Source organism: Diorhabda sublineata, chromosome 1 (genome assembly GCF_026230105.1).
Source record: "Diorhabda sublineata isolate icDioSubl1.1 chromosome 1, icDioSubl1.1, whole genome shotgun sequence".
Lineage (NCBI taxonomy): Eukaryota > Metazoa > Arthropoda > Insecta > Coleoptera > Chrysomelidae > Diorhabda > Diorhabda sublineata.
In genome coordinates, this window is record NC_079474.1 from 19,475,897 (window position 1) to 19,500,337 (window position 24,441).

General features: G+C 32.3%; 1 protein-coding gene across 2 annotated transcripts; it reads left to right on the forward strand.

The window, feature by feature from the left end:
- Positions 1-682: 682 nt before the first annotated feature.
- Positions 683-24,133, forward strand: LOC130452763 (cystinosin homolog). Of its 2 annotated transcripts, XM_056792188.1 has the most exons (9): positions 683-1,006; positions 9,134-9,195; positions 9,267-9,357; positions 14,930-15,091; positions 17,002-17,148; positions 18,967-19,066; positions 19,655-19,945; positions 20,498-20,615; positions 23,681-24,133. In XM_056792188.1, the coding sequence occupies exons 2-9, from the start codon at positions 9,141-9,143 to the stop codon at positions 23,809-23,811; spliced, it is 1,095 nt and encodes a 364-aa protein (XP_056648166.1). In that variant the 5' UTR covers positions 683-1,006; positions 9,134-9,140; the 3' UTR covers positions 23,812-24,133. The 2 variants fall into 2 exon arrangements, with proteins under 2 accessions (XP_056648166.1, XP_056648174.1); XM_056792196.1 differs by lacking the exon at positions 19,655-19,945 and having other exon boundaries at positions 750-1,006.
- The last annotated feature ends 308 nt before the right edge of the window (positions 24,134-24,441 follow it).

Consider the following 24,441-nt stretch of genomic DNA (forward strand, 5'->3'; position numbering starts at 1 on the left):
AAATATTTTTGAGCGTATACACCCATTTTATAGTGAAAATTTTGAGGTTAGGAACAAATACATAGGATACTTTTTTGAAGAGAATTTTGAACTTTGCATTTTTTGTTACTGCAGTTTTTTACGAATACCTCATTCTTTTTGAGTTATTCGCGTTTGAAAATATTTTTGAGCGTTCAAACCCATTTTATAATGGAAATTTTGAGGTTAGGAAAAAATTGAAACTTTTTTGTACAGAATGCCGCAGTCAGCATTTTTTGTCCCGGCAGTGTTTATCGAAATCCTCAGATTTTTCGAGTTATCCGCAATTCAAAATGCTTTTAAGTACATGAACCCATTTTACGGTAAAAATTTTGAGGTTAAGAAAAAAATGTTTGGAGGCCAATTTGTAGAGAATTTTGTGCTGTGTATTTTTTTACTTAAGCACTTTGTTTCGAATGCCTCGTAGTCTTCGAGTTATTCACATTTCAAAATATTTTTGAGTTTTAAGTCTTAAAATTTCGAAAATTCGTGTTCGTAATTTTGTTAAGAGTTGCTAGATTTTTCAGTATCCTAAAACCTCCCAGAATCTAACCAATGTAATTTAAGGTTTTAGCTCAAAATCGCCTAATTTTCCTGTACTAATAATAAATTCATTTCTGCTTTTACGTGTATTACGAAGTCGAAGGAACATGTTGCATGTGGTAGGGAAAACCGTTGAGGTTGTTTTGGATGCACCCAAGGTAAAAGTAAAAAACAAAATCTTCTCTGCACTTATCCACCATATATCATAATGGACGAACGTTGATTTATTTTTTGTTAGTATCAGAGTATCAGTGTAATCGTTATAAAAGAGGGGTTAGGTGTAACGAGGAGTATTAGAGTCAGTTGTCAGTTTAGTAGTGTTTGAAATGCGGAACTAAATGAACGCGTGATCTCAATGTTTTGTATACAGAGTAAAACTTTCATCGTCTGTTTGTTTTTAGGTTAAATAATATTTTATTTCGCGAATTGATTGTTGATTAGTTTGGTAAGTATATAAAATTACAAATTTTTACCAAATTTATCTTATTATTAATTAAATAAACAGTTGTTTTAAAAAATGAGAGAATATGTCGTTTTTTTCTCTATTTTAATGCATTGTTTCTTTAATGAACCTTATATTTTTAATCAATCTTCGTTTCCGTTGATTAAAATTGGTACTTATATTGGGTGACCAAGATTTCATCAATATTTAATAGTTTTGATAGAGACCGGAATAGTTCGAATCGTCAATTTTTACTTGTTTTTTGAAACTTCTTTGAATTATATAATATAATAATAAACTTCAGCCAAAAGAATTCGAAAAGAGAGCTTGGAAGTAAAAAAGATACTTCTCGTTTTGTGTTTTTTCTTTGTTTTGAAAACTTTTATTCATTTTTTTCAATTTTTTTGATATTTTGAATAAATTTTTTTTGTTCATTTTGCATTTAAAAGGGGGTGTGCGGGTACAGCTACTACGGCTGCGTTATTCCCTATCGTCGGCCATTTAGTTGAAGACCTGGTTTACCAGGTTGCAAGGACACCTCAGAAAACTTGCTTTATGGGGAGAAGATAAAATGAGGACAATCTGTGTAGGTATATGAAAAATGTCCGTCGAAATGCGTTAAATACCACATTAGCGTTAGTGTAAATATCTTTTTTTTTTTTCGAAATCGGTAGTAAAGTGAAACATTAATACCGATTGGTCGATAGAAACCGACAGTGAAATCGCTTTTTAGTGACTAGGCACTGAAGTAACTGAACTGTCATCTGCGTCATGTTCGACAGCAGTTGATTACACGTCAACCAGCTTACAACTTTTTAACATTAGGAATAATTCTTAATAATTTCTTGTCATTGCAGCATTCTAATATTACTTAAAAAATTTTGTCATTTAGCAGATGAAATAAAAATGTGGAATACTTTTTGTAGATCTTGTTTTCCAAGCAGAATATACTCAAAATCTGCATTTTCTAGTATCCTCAACAAAGTTCTGCGATTTTCTGCATCTGCTTCTAGTGCAATAATTGTTATATCGCAATTACAACATTTTCGCGGAAGACCATCGCGATATTGTTTGAATTAAGACTGGGGATAGTTGCGGCGAGTTTTACCGAAAATCGTACATGAGCCGGAAACTTGCATGATATGTGTACTCAATGTGTTTCAGGTTTAAAAGTGAACGTGATCCGGAATAGTTTTTGCTCATAGTTTCTAAAAAGTCCTATAAGTGTTCCAGTAAATCGGCTTATATGACTTCATTTGTTCAGTTGTTTAAAAGTAACTAGATACGAGATGTTCCATTTGAAGTAAGAAAGAAGAAAATTATGAACAATGCCACAGTTTGGTCACTAGAAGAGAATATAATTTGCCGTTATTTCTTTAATATTTATATGAATCTTGTACGGGTTCACTGAAAAAATAGAAATTAATATGAAAATACACAGAAAACTCTAGGATGAATGACTCAGCCGAAGCAAGCTTCTGCGGAGAACGTCCCAAAAATAAGCGAATTTTTCTCGCTAGAAGAACATGTTTCCAACCATAGAAACATACTAATCTCAATCTCATCAGACAGTAAAGCTCCCATACAAGTCATAACGGTGTGCTCGAGGCTTGTGCTGAAAGTCCTACAAGAACTAGTGAGTGATAGCAGCAAGATCCTGCTCGTTTGGATGCTCGATCACTTTGGTAACAAGGGCAATGACGAAGAGGACTCGCTCGCCAGATTGGGATCCGCGTAAACATGCACAAAATTCGACTGATGACTGGACACGGTAATATAAGACACGCACACTATGGACATCGCGGAAGACCCGGAGTGCTTCTGGAGTATTTAGGATGATGAAACTGCAAACAAGGTCAACTCTAAATGCCCAGAAGGATCGAGATATTTAGTAAGCCCAAGTACCGGATCGGCTCTACAAATTACATCGGATTTTGGTAATTTTAAGTGGGACAGGATGTACTAAACGGTCGTTCGTCCTACTATGAACCATGAATATCAAAATAACAAGCGATAGCTATTTTTCATCGTTGCTAAATATTGTCTTAGCCAGTTTTTATTTTCTATTGTATGTCATAAGTACTTCAAGAAATTACTGATTTGTTTTAAAAATTTCACGGCTATATTTAGAAACAAATAACAGTCATATCTATCGATACAATATACAATTATTGTGAACTTATATGTTACTAATAATCAAGGTAAACATGAGTTTGTACCTACTGCATGAATTCGAGGTCGACTACAAATTACAAAACTAAGTCTAGTTCAGACTTGGCTAGGAATTTAGTACAGTAGCGAATAATTTACTGCGTGTGGACAAAAAAAATTAGTAGATTAGTTTATTATATATATTTTATAGGTTTTTATCGTACTAAACTTTACCTTTTGTAATTATAATAATGTAAAAAGAACTACTACTGAGTTGTTGTCTCATATTTATATTAATTCACAAAATATGGATTAAAACCAGAGTCTAATGCCGATTTTGCTTAAATAACATTTTGACTTCGACAACTTACATAGACGTAGCAAAGGGAAAATTACATATTTAAATACAGCCTCGTGCTAATATATTTTTGTTTGGGTCTCGAATAGAAAACATTACATCCAGTACGTGCGCATCTCGAGGACTTTCTGTTTGCCATTGCTGTTTGCTGTTACAAAATTAAAAACATGAAATGCATTCATAGTTGCCGTTTGCCGATCAGTCTGCCGTTGTGACATTCGCCATAAACGAATTTTATCTGTTCCCGTCGGCCGTTCGTAGCAACAGAAAAGAGCCAATAACATCCGATTGCTTTTGTCACGTGATTTTGACGTCTGACTTTAGAGCGTGATGTTGGGGTTTCTTCTCTCTCTGATTTTTTTATGGAGGTCTTTGATTTTGCTTGTTTTCTCTTCGTTATTTTTCATAATATACTCCATAAATACCGGATTACAAACGAAAATATCACGAAAACAAAAAGTATGCATATGAAAAAGAATAACAAAATATTTAGGTTAACGGCAGCAGCGTTAAGTTTATGAATAGGGTGTAGAATTTGCTACGGACTTCAACGACAAACGGAAAGTCAAGTTTATGAATCGACCTTTAATGATACCTTTGACTGTCGTGAAATTATCAAAGATGCCGAAGTTTATTTGTAATTTAAAAACTATATATAAGTAGATAATTTTGAATTAGTGTTAACTATTACTATTTCGGTATGAATGTACTTCACACTTGACCTTGCAGAGAATTTTAACCTCTTACAAATTGATAAATGACACCTATTATAACCACTTTTACGAACGTGTCTATTAATAGACGCAATCACGTATGTGAAAGTTCAAATTTAACTAATAGAAAAACTTGTTTAAATATAAATATTGTTATTTTGCTTCGGCGTGTATGAACTTTTCTGTCCTCTTTTAAGTAATTAAACAAAACAACAAATTATTATATGTCTTGAGAGATCTCTTACAAAAAGGTGATAATTTTCCTACTTTTACGAATATTCAAAAAAATTCCGATAGATGTTGCTAGAGCTACGCCTTTTCGCATTCATGCTCGAGTGTAAAATATGTATATGTATATAAGTTTATTATTATGGGTGAAAGGGGCGAGGACAAACTATTTTATTTCTTTAGAAAATATCTTTTTATAAAAATAAACTGTCTTTTGACTTAAAAGACTCTTATTTACAGAAATAAACTGTCATTTGTCATTACAGATTGTTCTGAATGATCTGTTCACTTTAGTTAGGCACTCTTATTTACGAAAATAAACAATCACTTATCGTTTGAGACTGTTATTCACAAAGACAAACTGTCATTTTTCTTCTGAGAGAACCTATACTTAAAATAAACTGTCATTTGTTTTTAAAGACCCTTATTTACAAAAAGAAATGTCAACTGTGTGGTTAGGAACTATTTTTCACAAAAATAAACTGTCATTTGTGGTTAGATACTGTTATTTACAAAAACATTTTTATAGGCGTTGTCATATTTGTTAAGGAATACAAAATATTCACAAGTATATATTTTTAGATCTCCAAATGGCTGTAGTTACGTTGTAAAGATGGTTTATAGAACCAATGTTGTCATACGATGATAATCATAAATTAACAATAAATTGAATCCATGAGAATTAAAACTCACTTCAGATAAAACTGATTTATCAAGAAACAGTTTTCAACTAACATAGAATATCAAGTTCACCGTTTTATTTGCTATTGTGTAACAACTTGCATTTCAGACTTATCAGTGTATAAATTCTATAAAATATAAAAAAAATGTCAAGGTTGCCGTTTACATAGACTCCTGATTATCGAATAAATTATTTGTTGTAGATAATTATGTTAATAAAGGTTTGAATAATATTTTTAATCTAAAAGGTTTCATTTGTATAATAACAAATAACTTAGCTGTGTTACAGTGTACAGGAATCTTTTAAAATGTTCTTATATGTTCCTATGTATTTAGACTTTTTACTTATTTATTCAAACACTAAAATATGCACTGAGACTTATTACTAAACACTTATCTAATTCCAACATACTAATTTTCTTTATTTAAAGACACCCGCTTACTTTTTATTATTCCGATATGTTCACTACATCAGATTATTTACTGATTATAGCTGCGCCTATTTATATACAGCGAATTTCTCGATAATTCTGATCTAGCATATGAATAAACCTCAAAAATAGTCTCTGTAAAACAATCACGATCTATATATCTATAAAAACTATTAAATAAGACTAACAAATAGTTCTTAGCATACGAATAAAATTACCGAGTGACATCAGAAAGAAGAACTCGGACTATGAAAAGGTCATTAAAAGCACCAAAAAAGTGATGGTCGATTAAGAATGTTCGAGAAAGTTCTAGAATGATCTACAGAGTTCTGGAAATATCTATACTGATATAGGAAGTTCTAGAAAGTTCCAAAATGAGTGAAGTTTATTATGATAGATTTAGAATATTCGAGAACGTTCTAGAAATTACTAGAAAGAACTGGAAATTTCCAAAATGAGTGCAATTTATTATGATTTGACGATTTAAAACATTCTAGAAAGTTCTAGATATATTCGGATTGGTCTGGAAAGTTAATAAGTTCACACTATTAGATATACTCTATATACAATATAGGAAATAGAAATTTACGGTATCTATGTTAAAAAATGTATTTTCTATACCATTAAACATGCGATGTATTTCAACCCGAGCTGCTAATTTTATAAAAATTTTAGCTCGTTCAAGAATAGCGTATGTTGTGTTGTATTCTCTCATACACCCACATCTATTATTACCAACCGCGTCCGCCTGTAATTTTTTAATTTTAGTGCGCTTTTAAACCATTAAAACTAAAACAATTTTGCGGTTGAAAAGTCCAAAGTATATAGTAGATTTCAATGAAGCGATGACAAATCGCAAATTTTCTCATTTAATTATATTTATTAAATTTATTTAAATGTATATATTTTTTATATTCATAAAATAAATATTAATTATAAATTAAAACACAAACTACTGGCTATAGAATATGCTTATACACTAATAATATTTTTCTCCTGTACATATCCATTTATTTCTTTGAGCAATTTTCCACTTTGCTACAAGAAACATCACGTCAAATTCATGTTTCTGCGTGTATTTTTGCACTCAACAACACAATAATAGGCTAGTTGACTAAAGTTGATGTTGCGATTCAACATAAGTTGTAGTATGTTGCATAAATCCGTTTTTAGAGGTAAAGATCAAAGGATAATATGAAACAAAGTGAAACATGTGTCAACATTGCTTCGATGTGGACCGATTGTTGCGAGTTGAGACCTGTTGCAAATTGAGTGACTAGACTGTAGACAGACTGCCGCGTGATGGCGTTTGAGTGGACTTTGGATAATTGTTTAAATTTAATTGACAATTATAGACAACATCCATGTATTTGGAATCCTAAAAATGTTAAATATAAATGCAGAGAATCCAAAAATGATGCATGGAATGCAGTTTGTTCAGCTGTAGGATGCTTATCTCAGGAAGAGGCAAAAAGAAAAATCCGTAACTGGTGGTGCAGTTTTATAGAGAGCGAAAAACATATCGCAGCTTTTCTACAGTTTGTATCTGCTTTTCTAATCACTGGTGCAAATTCCATATCTGAACTACTCATGCGTAAAAAATTTTTGAAGCATCCATCGGTTCGAAGTTCCAATAAAACGTCATCTTTCTTTAAATCCGATAATAATTCCTGTCCACCGTATTATTCCCTTTTCTCCAAACTTGGACGGACCGAACATTTACGCTTCCGTTTTCGTGAATCACCACACAAAATTAAAAAGCACGCGGTAGCAGTAAATAAGTCTTCCTCCATCATGTCACAAAACTACAGCAGTGTGGACAGAATGTTGTACTCAATTGAATTTGAGATTCGACAAGTGCAAACATTCATTAACATTATTGCACTAGTAAGGACAGTTTGTTTTATGTCAATGTTTGATGAATTTAAACATTTACCAACTTATTGCAACATAAAATTGCTACAAGTTGCCACATGCGGACGTACCTTAAGTTATAACACTGCGAACTTCCGATGAACAAAAGTAGGTGTTAATTGCAAAAAATTTGTCAAGCATAACGGCGTTAATTTTGGGCAAATTACTGCAGTTTGCTTTGTTGAATCTTGATTCCATGGCAAATTATACCTGTCTTTCAAGATTAAACTAAAAATGAACTTTATTAATTTAACAATAATTGCTGAGAACTCGAAATAGCTTGGTCACTTTATACGAAAATGGCAGCTACAATATAGTGTTTCGCGAAGGTGTGACATCACGATTGGTGTTTGATGTTACGTGATTAAACGCCTCATTATTAATCTTTTAGTATTTTTGTAGAAAAGTTGTTTTTTTATTTACTAATTATCATGGTTAATCATTAGAAACTCAAAGCCGTCCGATTTATTCTTGGTGGAAACAAGCAGAACCGGACTTAGGCATGGGCCAACCCGGGCGTGCGCCGGGGGCCCCCGCTGCGGGGGGCCTCGCGACGAGCCATATGATTGATTTTTAAACATATAAATGCAAGCGAAAAAATACATCCATAGCCAATGTTCAGAATCAACATAAATTTTTTTATGCGCAATCATTTTAAAAGTTCCGAAAAATCATCTTGATGTAAGAATTCACGTAAAACGCCTGCCTTACATAGGCCCATTAAGTATTTTGGCCCGGGGGCCACGATGACTCTAAGTCCGGTTCTGGAAACAAGCCTATTATTATAAGCCATTTTCCATTTATAATTTATTTATAGTTAGTGCATGATTTAACGATAATTTGACCACATCGAGCGCTGTGATCGATACAGCTGGCCCAACTATATACCTTTCAATCCTTTGGATTATGGCTATGGCTTATAGCGGTTTAAAATCCTTTTTTGAGGTGAATTACTCCTCGTTTTCTATTTTTGTTTTCTTTATAATTTATCGTGTGTCTTGGTTGCTTTTTATTAATTTCCATTCCTTTCAGTTCCGGTATTTTGATCTCCAATTTCCTATATTAAATGCTCTTATTTCGTTTCTCCAAGTTTTTTCGGCGTGCCTCTTTTCCTTGGCCACAATGCGTTATTCTTTTGATCATTTCAATTGATTTTCTTCTCATTATATTCCCATCCTAGTTGAGTCTTTGTGCTTTTATGTAACTGACTACATTTACCTTCCCCAGCTCTATTTCTTCGGTTTTCTTTGCTCTCCTTTCTCCCTCTTGTGTTTGGATCTGTTATAGTTTTCATTATCTTTTTCTCTCTTTAGTTATTCTTCTTCCCTTTTGATGATTACTGTTGTTCTCATCGCATACGTGATTACTGGCATTTATTTCCAGTCCGTAATTGCTTGTTTCTTCTTCTTCTAATTTGTTGATCGCCTTTATTAATTCCCTCTCTCCATTTGCTATGATAGTCCCATCATCTGCGTATGCTACTATCTGTATTACGCCTCTTATGTTGTTAACTTTATACAATGATATCGTCACTGCTGATAAAATATTAAAATTCAAATTTGGAATGATTTCTTCTATTAATCAGATTATTGAAGCAAGATATCATCATTTCAAAATTGATGTTTTATAATAATAAGCACGTATTTATTTTCAGGTGAAACATGGAGATTGTAACAACGAATAATGTGCTAGTAATCGTCTTATCAGTATTATTTTGTAAGTTTTTTTTCACTTATTTAAAAATATACGTAAATGATTTAAATGTTTTGTTTTCATTTCTGTTTTAGCATGTCATTATATTCTGTGTGATTTAAACATATCAGTACACGACGTTCGACTTAAGTTACATGAAAATTGTGTTGTAAACATCTCTTATGAGTAAGTCTTTTCTTGTTTATACACGATATTGAAACGACCGTGAAAGTATTTGGACGTAATGTCGCGTCTAACAAACTATTATTCGCTTTTTTTAATCATAGAAACAAACGAAATCAGACAGTATCTATCACGTAAGATAAAATGACTGTGAGTTGAATGACACTTTTTTTATACCTTTGGCGTGCGTATTAACTTTTCTAAAGGATTTTAAAAGAATCTTTAGTATGAAATTGTTTGAGATTAATAGAATTTGAGTCTAACATCAAAAAATTTGGATGTTTTAGAAAGATACAGGATGTTTACTATCAGTAGCATAACCAGAATTTTGGAATTAGGGTTACCAGATACCAAATAATTGTTTAAAATATCAAAATTATTAGTGTTTATCATTGTATAAAAACAGATACATTTTTATAAGTTGAATCGACTTTTCATATTTTCTGCTACAAACCGTCATTTATCTTTTTCAATAGCAAATCGTGATTTGTCTGTGGAGACTGCCTTTTTCAAAATCAAACCGTCATTTGTCTTTGTCAATAGCAAACTGTCATTTGACTAGGGAAACTTTTTTTTTTGTTGAAGTCAACCGTCATTTGTCTTTGGAAAATGTCTTTTCTAAAAGCAAACCATCATCATCAACATTCACTTGTCGTCGGAAACTTTTTTTCCAAATCAAACCGTCATTTTTCTTTGGAAATTGTTTTGTTCAAATAAGCTAACTGTCGTTTGTCTGGGGAGACTGTCTTATTCAAAATCAAATCATCATTTGTCTTTGGCAACTGTCTTATTCAAATATCAAATTGTTATTTGTCTATGGATACTGCTTTTTTCAAAATCAAACCGTCATTTGTCTCGGGAAAATGATTATTTAAAAAAGCATTTGTCGTTGGAAACTTTTTTCAAAATCGAATCGTCATTTTTCTTTGGAAATTGTCTTGTTAAAATCAGTCAACTGTCGTTTGTCTGTGGAGTCTGCTTTTTCAAAATCAAAACGTCATTTGTCTTTGAAAATAGTAAACTGCCCTTTGTCTCTGGAAACTCAATATCAAAAAATCATTGTCTCGGGAAAATGATTATTTGAAAAAGCATTTGTCGTTGGAAACTTTTTTTCAAAATCGAATCGTCATTTTTCTTTGGAAATTGTCTTGTTCAAATAAGTCAACTGTCATTTGTTTGTGGAGACTGTCTTTTCTAAAATCAAACTGTCATTTGTCTTTGTCAATAGTAAACTGTCATTTGACTTTGGAAACAGACTTTGTCAATAGCAAATCGTGATTTGTCTATGGAAACCGTCTTTTCAAATATAAAACCGACATTGTCTCTGGAAACTGATTTTTTGAATTTTTTGAATAAGCAAACAGCCTTAGGAACCGTGCGACCTATGTAATCTATTTGAAAAAATTCCTGAATATAAATAAAATTCGAATTTTTTAGTTTACTCTGTGAATTATTTTATTTTGAAAACATCAAATTGAATATCAACTTATAATGTAAAGCAAACATTCAATAATTTCCATTGAAATGGAATGTCGTCAACATAATATTCACTCTATTGAGATATATAAGGGTTGTCTGAAAAGTTCCCGACCTAAATCTAAATGTTAATCTTAACAATAGGTAGAGAGATAAAATTTTTGTCATTTTGGACGCTTAATTTCTTTTAAACAATCGTATAAGTGTAAGTCGTTGTGAGAATGCTTTTTAAAATAAAAAAATAAAGTATCAAGCTGTCATTAAATATTTGTTTTTACTGGCAATACGACTAAGCAAATGAAAGAGGAATGAACGGAGACTGCAACATCATTTAAGACCGTAAACTTTTGAAAAAAAAAACGACGAGCGTTTAGGACGGTCAGAAAATGCGACAAGTGATATCATCAAGAAGATCACCAACTAGTACTGAACGATCCTGGGATTAAGTTTTGTGACGCTATCGGCATATCAAAAGAAAGCATTTGCCATCAACTGACTAAAGAATTATGAATGCTTGAGGTATCCGTGAGTTGGGGGTCGCGTTTGCTACCTTTAAACCAAATGCGCATTCGAATGTTCATTTACAGCAGAATAAGTCGGATTTTTGCGTCGATTCATTTCTGTAAATGAAACCTACATCCACCACTACTTATCCGAAACGGAAAAACAGTCAAGACAGTGGATAGAAACGACCGAACCTATTCTGAAACGGCGACCAATTTTCGGAATAGTCGTGAGATTGTGTTCATCGACCCTTTTAAAAAAAGTAAAGCAATAATTGGAGAGTATTCAGCATCATTGCTTGATAAGGTAAAGAAAAAAACTTTAACAAAGCGACCCATTTAAAGATAGAGGAAGTGCTTTTCCATTTGGACAACGCACCTTTCCAGATTTCGTGATCTTTGACCACGCACCGTATTGACCATAGCTGGTCCCCAACGACTTCTTCTTGTTCCTTAACCTTGAAGTTTCACTTGCAGCAGAGAGATTTCCATCAGAAGAGGAATTCATCGTTAAATAGGTAGAACACTCAAAAGTAGACTATGTTGAAAAATGAGATTGATTTTAGAAAAAATAATGTTCCTTTGTTAAATCGAAATCTTATCAAACAACCCTCGTATGTTTTTTTCAGTTTTCAATAAGTTGGTCTATTTGTAAAAGAACAAAATCAAAAAATAAATAAAGGAATTTTTATCAGTAATAACGACGTCTTATAATATTATTTTGAACTTGTGTTATATTAGTGAGTAAATTGAATTGACGATGTTTATATTTTAACCAACCAACAGTTTAATAAACTTCCGGCATAAAAAACACTATTTAGTAATGTGTGTACAAATACTTTTATTATCATCATCATCATCATCTTTAAAAGATTTGTTATTGTGCCTATAGGGAGATTGACGAGCGTTGATACACTTTATCACCTTATTTTGTTGTGGTAAATGTAGGGTAGTAACGTAGCATCTGTTTTGTTCCACTGGAACAACAGTGGTTTTGATAAAAAATAGTGAACAGTTTTCGAAAGAAAATGTGTGTGATTTAAAAAGGTATGTGTAAAGAATTGATAAATATGAGGATGGTTTCAGAAGTGACTGGCCCAATAAAGAAAACACAACAATTTTTGAAAAAATATATTTATTATTATTATTAATAACTTTTTAGTTCCATATACTTTTTCAGTGATGTTCAATAAGTTCGATATCCTTTTCATAATAAGTATCGTCCAGCTCATCGAAATAGACATTAACTGCCGACATCACATCTTAATTATCGGAAAATCTTTGACCACCGAGCCTTTTTTTAAGTTTGGGAACAGAAAATAATCCCAGGGGGCTAAAACTGGCGAATTGGGTGCATGAGGTAGCAATTCAAACTTTAATTCATCAATTTTGGCGATTGCAATAATGGATGTGGGAGCTGGTGCATTGTCTTGATGAAACGACACTTTCTTTTTACCAAAATGCGACCGGCTTTGTTTGATTTCTTCGCTCAAACGTTGCAATAAGTTCGCATAATACACGCCGTTGATAGTTTTTCCTTTATCAAATGAAATTATCACACGCGTATTCCATGCCTATAGATGGAACGGTCTTTACCTTCTTTGGAGCCGATTCATCCTTTTCAGTCCACTGTTTTAAATCTTCTTTTGTTTCGGGTGTGAAGTGATGGATCCACGTTTCATCAATGACTATGAAACGGTGCTAAAATTTATTTCTGTAAAACATTCCCAAACACCCGATGGAATCACCTTCATGACGCTGTTTCTGATACATTGTGAACAAACGCGACTCTCATCTTGGGCACAGCTTTCTCATGTTCAAATTTTCAGTTTCAGCATATTTTTAAATGCCTACTGTGTCTACTAGCTCGTGCACTTTCAGTCGACGATCATCCAGTACCGCTTTGTGGATTTTTTTTCAACATTTCTGGAGTCGTCAACTCATTTGGTCGACAGTCGATAGCGTCACAGCTTGCCTAATGACATCAAAGGGTTTAAACAGAAACGCCTGAATGGCTTCTCAAAGGACATCTGCCTTTGGTAACGTGAAGTAGGTACGACGAGCATATGTGCTTAATGGCACCTTGGCCTTCCATAATGTAAAGAGGTAGTAGATTATAAAAAAGACGTAATCGCCAACATTAAGCTACAAAATTTTGCTTACTGGAGCCCAGTACGATACCCACTGCGTATCGTACTGACTATGTTACAATGCTCAATTTTCTCCCGTGTATCTTTCAGGGTTTCCGAGTATTTTTGGGTTTAGTGAAAAACGTATCAACTCTTCCAATCTTCCGCACTCTCCACTAATCAGTGTTTTAACAGTTTTTTTGTTATTATTGTTATACAGGGTGTCCCACGACGAGTTAAAACTATCTGTATATGGCAAAATTTCTACGTTTGGGTTTTAGGATACGATTTTTTTAACTAAAATATTTTAAAAGACGACCGACTTCCGGTAGGACCGAAAGTAGACTGTAACTTTGTTATTTTAAATAGAACACCCTGTATATTGATACATTTTTGAAATTTAAGTTAAATTTTATTATACTATTGTCTAAAAACTATTCTCGAAAAATGCATATTTTTTGTTATTTTTTTGTAAAAAATTTGACCGTTGCAGATCCTTATAAATTATTTTTTTACCAGGATACCCTTAAAGATATGAAAATGGTTTCTGTTCGGTTGCTTTTAGTAAAGTCGGACGTATTTGAATCTATGTTGAAAAATTTTTCATTCTATACAGGGTGTGTATAATAAGTGTTCAAAGTTTAACTTGATAAATATCAAATTTCTTCATTTTTTTAAATGGAACTACCTGGTTCTTTCTATTTTAATGCATTTAGGGGTAAAAAATAAGGCAAATTTATGTATACTTTTCTATACCTAAACCTTACCGTTATCCAGATATCTCTAAAAATTTACAGAAAACATTCAATGTCTGGGTAAGGTTTAGGTATAGAAAAGTATACATACATGTGCCTTATTTTTTAACCCTGAATGCATTAAAATAGGAAAAGCCGGGTGGTTCTATTTAAAAAAAATGAAGAAATTTGATATTTATGAAGTTAAGCTTTGAACACTTTTTATACACACCCTGTATAGAATGAAAAATTTTTCAACATAGATTCAAATACGTCCGACTTTACTAAAAGCAACCGAACAGAAACCATTTTCATATCTTTAAGGGTATCCGCGTAAAAAAATAATTTATAAGGGTCTGCAACTGTCAAATTTTTTACAAAAAAATTAATTACTCTAAAATATATTTTTCGAAAAAAGTTTTTAGACAAAAGTATACTAAAAATTTACGTAGATTTCAAAAATTTATTAATATACAGACAGGGTCTTCTATTTGAAATAACAAAGTTGCAGTCGACTTTCGGTTCTACCGGTCGATCAAGTATTTTGCCATATATAGCTAGTTTTAACTCGTCGGGGGAAACCCTGTATAGCTTTAAATTATTTGTATATAACTTAAATTTCACTGTTTTAGCCATGATTCACAAAACTTTTTTCGTGGGTTTTAATAACTTAATAGTTATTAAAACTTAATGAAAAGGTGGCGTGTGCGATAAATTTTATTCATATTTACAGCAAAGAAGATTACAACAAAAATGTAATAATAGAAAACCAGCATAATGATATTATACAAGTCATAAGAGAATTTAATATAACAGAAGACTCTCCGAATCCCTTTCCGGTTTTAATAAAAGCCGTAGGTGCTGGACATTCTGAAATGTACGCTACTGTTGATAAGTAAGTAAATTTTTGTCATATTTTCATTTATTAAAAGTGTTTGTTGTTATTAATAATTGTAATTCACGCATTTAGTTTCTAACTAAAGTTTCGTAGCTCGTCATATTTTATCTCATTTTGTAATCATGTTCTTTCACTAATATTTACTATGATCCGACATCTAAGAGATTCCTTGTAGTGTATCGTGCCAAAAAAAGCAATGAGCAGTCTCCTTTTGATCAAATGAAACCGTGAAAGCGGCGATTTCCTCTAATTACGCTTGCTTCATAAAGGTCGACTTATATATATCAGTGCCGTGTCGGTTCCGACTTATGAAGTTTCCGGACAGAAAAAAAAAACAGTGTACCTCATTATGAGACTGTTTATACAGTGGCGTTTCCCGGACGGAGCCCGTCAGTGCCCGGACAGAAATCCATCCGAACCGATATTTTCGCTGGGGGCACTGCTGGTGCACGAGCTTAACACGAACCGCAGGGACTTGTATAAACGCGAATCTGAGTATAGTCAGTTGTGGTTTTCTTCGTCATACGTCATACGTGCATATAAACCAATAAGAAAATTTTCGATTTTGGGTATTCTTAACATACAAGGTTAGTATCATTCTTATTTTCTTAGTATATATTCACATGTTTATTTCTCATTTCCTATTGTTTATCCTGCTTTTAATATAATATTCCTTATAATTGCCGTTAAATTCTTTACTAAACTTATGTATGACGAGAAATACTGCGACATTCTGAAATATTCGTGGAATTTTATTTCATCGTCCACCAATTCTTTGTATATTCTGAATTCTTTTTCGCTCAATCTTTTTTCCATACAGGACGAACACTCTATCTTCTTTGCTTCCGCCTTTTCTGCTTTCGTTTTTCCTCTTCTAGTAATAACGCCAATACGGCGAGATCTTCTATCCAAGCCGCCATAGCTAAATTCTCAGTCCCAGTCACCGATCACACGCGCTTTGAGACACTGACACTACCACAACTCGGTATTTTATAAATATGTCATCAAAAATACCCGGACACGGCACTGTTATATATAAATCGACCTTAAAAATTCTCCAATTAACACTGCTTCGCTTTCCAAGGCTTCCGTACACGAAATTGAACACGCACCATATAGCCTTGATTTGGTCCCGATGATAGTGAACGTTCTGGTCGTCCAATTGAGGCGGTTACTCCAGAAAACATCAAAAAAGTTCACAAATTTGTTATTTAATCGTAAATTTAAATTGCGTGAGATAGCTTACATTTGACCAAGAGAAAGCTTTTTTCAAAGTGGATGCCGCGTTTACTCACAGATATGTGACAATGGATGAAATATGGATCAATCATTAAAACGATCATCATTTGAATGGACTGTAGTCGGTGAACCATGTCCAAAGTAAGGAGTTGTTACATTTTTTAAATCTAAAAATCAAGGAAAAAAGGCCTCATATGTCGAAGAAAAAAACTACTGTTTCACCAAGACAATGCACCGAATCACAAATCGATGTCAACGATGGTCAAATTGAACTAATTACATTTCGAATTGCTTTCTCATCCACCGTATAGTCCAGATCAGGCACCCAGTGACTACTGGCTATTCTCTGATCTCAAAAAAATACTCGCCGGTAAGAAATTCAGCAAAAATGAAGAAGCAATTGCTTAAACTGAAGCCTACTTGAAGCAAACGATAAATCCTTCTACAAGCGTGTCTTACTGTATTGCTCTTGAAGGAGATTACATTGCTGAATGACTTTTGAGTAATGTTACGAGTTAATTGCACCTGGCCAGATCACGCCGATTGGCGTGTGGTGTGTTTTATACCCTAAAAGCCTCAGTAAACCACACTTTACTGTAGTCATGGCAGTGAACGTGTTAAATTATCATTTGAACCCGAAGTAATATTAATATAAACAAAGTTTTTAGCAAAACTCTCGATGACGTTTTCGTACGAGTAACTGTATATAAAATTAATGGTTTAGACACTTTTTCTGCTGTTATTGGATGGATATATTTCGTAGCGTGGTCTGTGTCATTTTATCCTCAGATATATATCAATTGGAAACGAAAAAGGTTAGTATTGTAGGACTATTCTTTCTTGAAGGAATAAAAAATACTATAAAAGTTAAAAGTAAAGGATTCTGCCGTCTTCAACAACATTGTTAGATAAATTATAAGAGATAAAAATGTTTGTAACAAGATTATTATATTGGAATTTTATAATTATTAAAGCTTTTCAAAAATTAATTTGGAAATGGAGGAGATTTTCAGAAATTATCAGCTGGATTTGTTGATCTGATTGTTTCCAGCAGCACGTGTTCTTTTATTTCCTCACGTGTTTTTAAGAAGTGTAAACTAGTGAACACTGTTATCGTGAGAATGGTTTCTCTAAAACTCTTTGATACTTTTTGTAGTCCTTCAAATAAGAAAAGATTGAGTATATAACTTTTGCAGTGATACCCAAAGTAATCCAGGTGGACCCCCAGAGGTCCACCACTGTGTAACTCTGTAACAGAAGTGTACGTGTACTTGAATTTCCATAATTAGATCTGATTTTTTGACAAATTGGTTATATAGTAGAAATGTATGAACTAAAACTAGTAATACTTGATTTCCGAGGAAAAAAAGTTTGGGAATTTCTGATTTAAGGTATACATGTTATGGAGTTATGAGGAATTTTACATACTTTCAAAATATGTAGAGCCCCTCAGTGAGCATATAATGAGGCTAATAAATATTGTCAACTCCTCTTCTTTAATAATTCACAGGGTGATTTGTGAAATTATAAATGGTTGTTCTATGTTTGATAAGATTTGATCGTTCATTAAAAAATTAATTAAAATGCGATAACCTGGTCGCAAAGGTCGTTTTCATTGGTTATTTATGTAGTTTGAAAATCACTTAAATCACACAATTTAACAAAAATATTATACATACATTTAACAATAAATTGATTTTTCTAAAGCCGGTCCTGGAAATTTTATCTAATACCAATCGAATGCTTGATAGTAGTGTACTGCATCATGAGAAAATTTAAAAAAAAGAAATAAGCTCTCTAATCATTATTTCAATTAATATATATTGCCAATTTTTTAAATCACCCTGTAAATTAATAAAGAAGAGGAGTTGACGCTTTTCAGTAGCCTCATGATATCCACTCTGAGGTGCTCTACAAAAGGTGAAACTTTCCTCATTACTCGCCACAATAGATGGCGTTAGTAGCCTATATCTTGTAAAGTCCCTATATAGAAAAATCTAGACACGAGCGGTCGTTCACGCGATTGGTTGGTCTCAAGCTAAGAAGATAATGGCGGCTCCAATAAGACAAAGGCGCGAAACGGTGATCTTTTCAAATGATCTAACAATGTTATTGACTATTGGGACATACAGGGTGTTTCTAAATTCAGGAGATGATTGCTCGTATGAAATTAATCCAAACTAAATTGTCTCACCCAACCCCTTTTCGAGATATCACCCTTAAAAGGTGGTTACTAAAATCGAGTTTTAGTAACCACCTTTCTGATATCTCAGAAAGGGGTGGGCTGATGGAATTTTATTATAAGAGAAATCAATCTTTATGTCATGAATTTAGAAACACCCTGTATATTTAAACTATAGAATTTTTATTAACATTTACATACAATAATGAAGTCACAAAAGACACGAGTCAAATGCAAGTCTGGCTGTTTTGTTTACATTCGCGAGACCACTTGATAGAAGACCAACGCCGCGCGCAAGCGCGGGCGCCATTTACTTCTTGACATGAGAGAATAAAAAAGGACACAGATTTCTTTCTCTTGCACATACATGTTGGAGCTCGTGTCTAGACTTTCCTATACAGGGACGTATCCTATCTATTAAATATAATCAAATTTTATTTTTGCTTTCCAGTGTGGTCGGTTTGAATTTTGATTTTATAGCTTTAAACGTTGTAGGATTTACTTTGTACTCGCTGTTCAATTTAGGACTATTTTATATACCGGAAATTCAGGTAAGTACTGTACGCCAGCGCGTAAAATTTAGAAATGTGACGTGACAATAAAATTTTCAACAATCCGAAAATTTTTATTTGCTCAACAATTTTTTAACTAAGTATAAAAAATAATGTGACGGGTAGACAACCGCACACCTTCTAGCGGCGACGACCATAACATAATTGTAGTGCAAACTAGTTTCGCAGTTATACGGTTACACTCCATATAATGGAGCTGGTCGTGATTTAATGTAATGGAAACTATACAAGATTGTGTGTTTGACTGTTTGGAAGTTCTACAATGTTCTAGAATTATTATATAAGGAAGGAATGACAATCAATTGATTGATATTCATGTTTTAGGTGATGTTATGATTAATATAATTATGCAAATTGGTAATTTCAAATAATATTTTTAGAAAGATCAAATTAGGTCGATACATCAAATTTTTTATCTCCCTTAAAAACGATTTTTTAATCAAAACAGACCCAAAATCAAGACTACTAATCAACAAAACCGATTTCAATACGTTGACCATAGACAAAATAACCGAACTACAAAAGCCTAAATTGATAATTATATATTTATTTTTTGTTGAATTGAAGGATGAATATTTCACAAGACACCCTAGAGGTATGAACCCAGTTAAAGTAAATGACATATTTTTTGCTGTACATGCAACACTAGCAACAATCATAACAATCATACAATGTTATGTTTATGAAAGAGAAGAACAACGAGTATCTACAACTGCTAGAAGCATTTTAGGTATATTTGGATTGTTCATATTCATCAGTATCATTTTATCAGTTTGCAAAGTTATCCATTGGTTGGATTTACTCTATTACTGTTCGTATGTCAAACTGACTATTACTCTGATAAAATACGTACCACAAGTAAGTTAATTTCGGCTTTATCGTCGGATTAGTACCAACAACTAATTCTCTTTTGGATGTTCACGCACGAGCATGATTTAAACACTTGGGCAAGCTTAATGACATCAAAGGGTTCAAGCCAAAGTGCCGATCGGCTTCCGAAAAGACATCGGCGTTTGGTCAAATTGGGCGCGACGGGCCTATCCGAAAGCTTAACGACCCTTGGTCGACTACAATGCTACTATGAACTATGGGGACGTCAATTTTTGTACCTCTGGAGGTTAAACTGTTCAGCTGAAATAGGGAGGTTTGAAGTTTAGCTCCTCGATCAATTCTTGAGTTCCTTTGTTTATCATTAAAGTCCTTATAACGCTTAAAGGTGCAGTAGAAAAAGAGTGAGCTAAACGACCAAGGGGTTTCTGTGGAAAGACTGGAACAACAAAATCAAGTAACAAATTATGAGCCGGGCCCGGAACGTGCCCCCAACACAGTTTCATAGAAATCAGTTGGTACTAATCCGAAGTCTTACCTTAATTTTTTTCAACTAAATCAAATGTACGGTATATATTCCAGGCTTATATGAATTACAAAAGGAAAAGTACAATAGGATGGAGTATAGGTAATATTTTCTTAGATTTTTCTGGAGGTATGCTAAGTATGTTGCAGATGATAGTAGACGCTTATAATTATGGTGAGTATGGTATGATTTATGACCAATTAAATATTAATAAACTTATAAGTCGATGGTTATTAGATTACTAGAAGAACGGAGCTATTTTCTAAGTCTGGTAACAACGTAAATTCAATTGAATATCAAAAATCGTATAGATCGATGGTCACTAGAGTATCTTAAAAGAACAGAGCTCATTTCGAAATTTAGCATCGCCGTTAATTCATCTGGTTTAAAGCGGTACATAAAATGAACGTGAGCATGATGCGTTCTAGTTCAACATGTTAAGAAACTGTGATAACGCACAAAATGATCGCGCTTGTACGTCGAAGGTAATCAACTTTCTACTTTTTACGCGTTGATCATGGCTGAACGTGAAAAACATAACCTCACTTTTCTAATGTAGTTGATAGTTGCAAATACTCTGAAAAATGACTTCTCTGAGTGAAAAGCTGATAGAATTTGTGCTCATGAGTGCTTATACAACAAACAGTCGGTTGGGTACAACAAAAAATTTAGCAGAATATAGGGAATCATTTCCCCAATTGAAAATTCCATGACAAGAACTGGTGATTAACTTTTGTTAACTCTCTGCTCAATAAGTTGAAAAGTTGATCATATAAACCCCGATTCATTCATCTATGTTTGAAAAATTCGTCTTTACCTATTACATTCATTTTAAAATATGTAGTAGTGAAGTAGAACGCGGTGTCAAATGTCGCTCTGTATATATTTCTCTACACGTTTCATATAGTAAAATAATTATATGATACATTATAAATAATTCAAAATCGTTTATCACTGTTCAAATTTCTTTATATAAATGACTTTTGAGGTTGTTTTCTAGCGAACCAGCGTCATGTTCGCGTTCATTCTGTGCACCGCTTATAATCAATAAACAAAAGTTATTTTAATTGAATATCAAAAATCGTATAGGTCGATGGTAACTAGAGTACTAAAAAAACAGAACTATATTCTAAGTCTAGCAATACTGCCAATGCATCTAGTTTTTCATAGACATAAAACTTCAGCTGACAAATATCTATTCTAACTTGAAATTCAATTGTGAATACTAAAATACCATAAAAATATCTCAACCACGATTCTAATCACTAGGCACCAACCAAAGAACAAGTTAATCTAACCTCAAATTTTTCCATCATCTGTCAAATAAGCTAAACGGACTTGTTTGTGTTGAATCAGTAACGGAGTAGATGAATATCTCATTTCTGATTTGAGTAAAATTAAATGAGACTTCGTGCAAAAGTAACGCTATTAACTTGACGTCCGACTTACTATCTGTAGAGCTTGATTTATTTAGGCAAAATTTAAATTAAACTAACAAATAAAATTACTAGTGAAAGACAATGAATTCCATGTAGAAAATTAACAGTAAATTTAACTTAAAATTAAACTAAAAGTTCGCCAACTTTTAACTTTTTAGTTTAATTCCTTAATTTTGTGAGGTTGTGAGCACAGAAGACAGTGTCAGATTTCCACATTTGCATGACAGAAAGGACCCATACAGCGAATTTCGATTGGTTTACCAGTAATTTATAATTATTCTTAATTTAATGCATACACCAAAAAAGTTTAGTTTCATTTAGTTTTAATTTTGGCTGTATTATCCAAGCTTTAATGACGAGTAAAGTGATGCCCATTTTTAGTTTGGAATGAACACTCGCAATAGCATTGATTCAGTCAAATTTTAAAATTAGTGTTTTTCGAAAAACGAATCCTAAATATTCGTCAATATACTAAATGAACTCCCCATTAACCCGTTTATGAAACTGTTTTAGCGAAAACATTCAAAAACAAAATCACCTAATCACTTGCAATGATGCCGAGAACGTAGCTTTCTACGCCGATACTGTTGATCTCTTTTATTAACTGCTGTTAGAAAAAGGATAGCTATACGCGTATTTTAAAATTGAATCATACACGGTGACAACGTTGCATTTTGCATCGAACCCTTATATGGCTTATAAAGAATTTGAACAGTTTAAAAAAACAGTCGAATTAAGGTAAACGTTGGGGAAATAAATAATAAAACAAATAAATTAATTATAACAAATAAATGTATATATATATATATATATATATATATATATATATATATATATATATAACATAAATAAGAGATTTTTGTAAATTAGTAAGTAATTGAACAGTTTTTGTTAAAACTCACTTACTTCTTTATTAACTAATATTGAATCTTGTTCTGGGTATTCAAAAATTCACTATTAAAAATATTTGTTAGTTCAGAATAAACGTGTAATTGGATTGTATATGAAAAAACTTAACAACTTGAGTTGGATTCAAGAATAATGATTTTTTATTGTTTTAACTTTTATAGCTAATTTTACTCAGAATATTTTGACATTGCAAAAAAATATACAATTTTTTGGTTCTTAACTATTTGATTTTAACTTAAATAAGAAATTGCAAGTTACTTTTACAAATATCTACTATTAAATGAAAAGAAACTTGTTCCAAGTAAGTAAGATACTTTTTAAAAAGTAATTAATAATTTTTAACGTTAGATTTTGGTTCCAACACAATATTAATAATTTTGATGGCATACAAGTATCACGTCTAGCAGTTGCAAAAGCTATAAGAGCCTCGGATCTTTTCAGGGATAACTGAAATTTTCTTATGAAACTAACTTGATAGATTGAAGTGGTACTTCTTCATATATTGTTTTAAACAATAGTACACTATTAAATCACTTGTTCACTTTAGTTTCTCCATTTGTTTTCACATTATTACATCTTTACTACGCAGTCAACTTTCTCACATAAAAACACAACCTAATCCAAACTGCAAATGGCGTACGTTTCCCTCAACATTTTTGACAGGTACGCCATTTAGTTAGAATAATACTTGCGTCCTTGATATACAAAAATAATAACAAATAAATAAATTAGAAGTAGTGGTCGATATTTACTGAAATAGTAGAAAAAAGTGTAATAACGCTTTTAATAAAAATTACATTGTAAGAATCTATAAGTCATTAATTACAGTGAACATTAAATACATTTTAAATAGAAATATTGTTATTTTCATTTGAAAATTTTTATTTTTAGATGATTGGGTATCGATATTTGGTGACCCAACTAAATTCGGCCTTGGATTGTTCAGCGTTGTTTTTGATATATTCTTTATTGTTCAACATTATTTTCTCTATAAAACATCAAATTATGACGTCAGTCAGTAGTTTTTTAAGAGATAAATATGGAGATTAATTAAGCCCACCCTTATGTACATATTAAGAACAAAGATGTATTTATTATATATTTTTATGATTCACATTTACACATTTGATATAGTTCAAAATGGCAATCTATTAGAAATCAATTTTAAAAGTTTGTTCTATCATTTGTTGTCTAGATCTGTAAATATGTTAATACAATATTTGCCTATCCAAAAGAAAGTATGTTGGAATTGTTTGTTTTAGAAAATTTTTTGAAAATTGCTGATTCAGTGAACCAAGTCGAAACTTGCTGTTATTTTTGTGACAAATATATTAATTTTTATAGTTTTGTTTATAATTATTTTTAACCTTTCACATTCTCCTCCTACCCAAGATCGAATATGTGACAAATAGGTATATAGGCATCTACAAAAATAGATCAAATTTTATTTATATTAATGGCGACTAAAGCTTGACATATGTAGCGTGATCAACAGTATTTATTGATTTCCAATTGCTCAATTTGTGCGTCATACACATTTGCGTCTTATGCTTGTTTTTCAATCACCAGATAAATGTTTGGACTTCTTAAGCTTCAAAATTGCACTTTAAACAAAACATGCAGAATTGATGTTATGTAGGCATTGAGTTTGA

What these genes read in the sequence shown, in the direction of transcription:
- LOC130452763 (XM_056792188.1), top strand. Translation starts at nt 9,141, where the DNA reads ATGGAGATTGTAACAACGAATAATGTGCTAGTAATCGTCTTATCAGTA. An exon ending in CGTCTTATCAGTATTATTTT is followed by an intron (nt 9,196 to 9,266) that starts GTAAGTTTTTTT and finishes TTTCTGTTTTAG; the next exon opens with CATGTCATTATATTCTGTGT. An exon ending in GTTGTAAACATCTCTTATGA is followed by an intron (nt 9,358 to 14,929) that starts GTAAGTCTTTTC and finishes TCATATTTACAG; the next exon opens with CAAAGAAGATTACAACAAAA.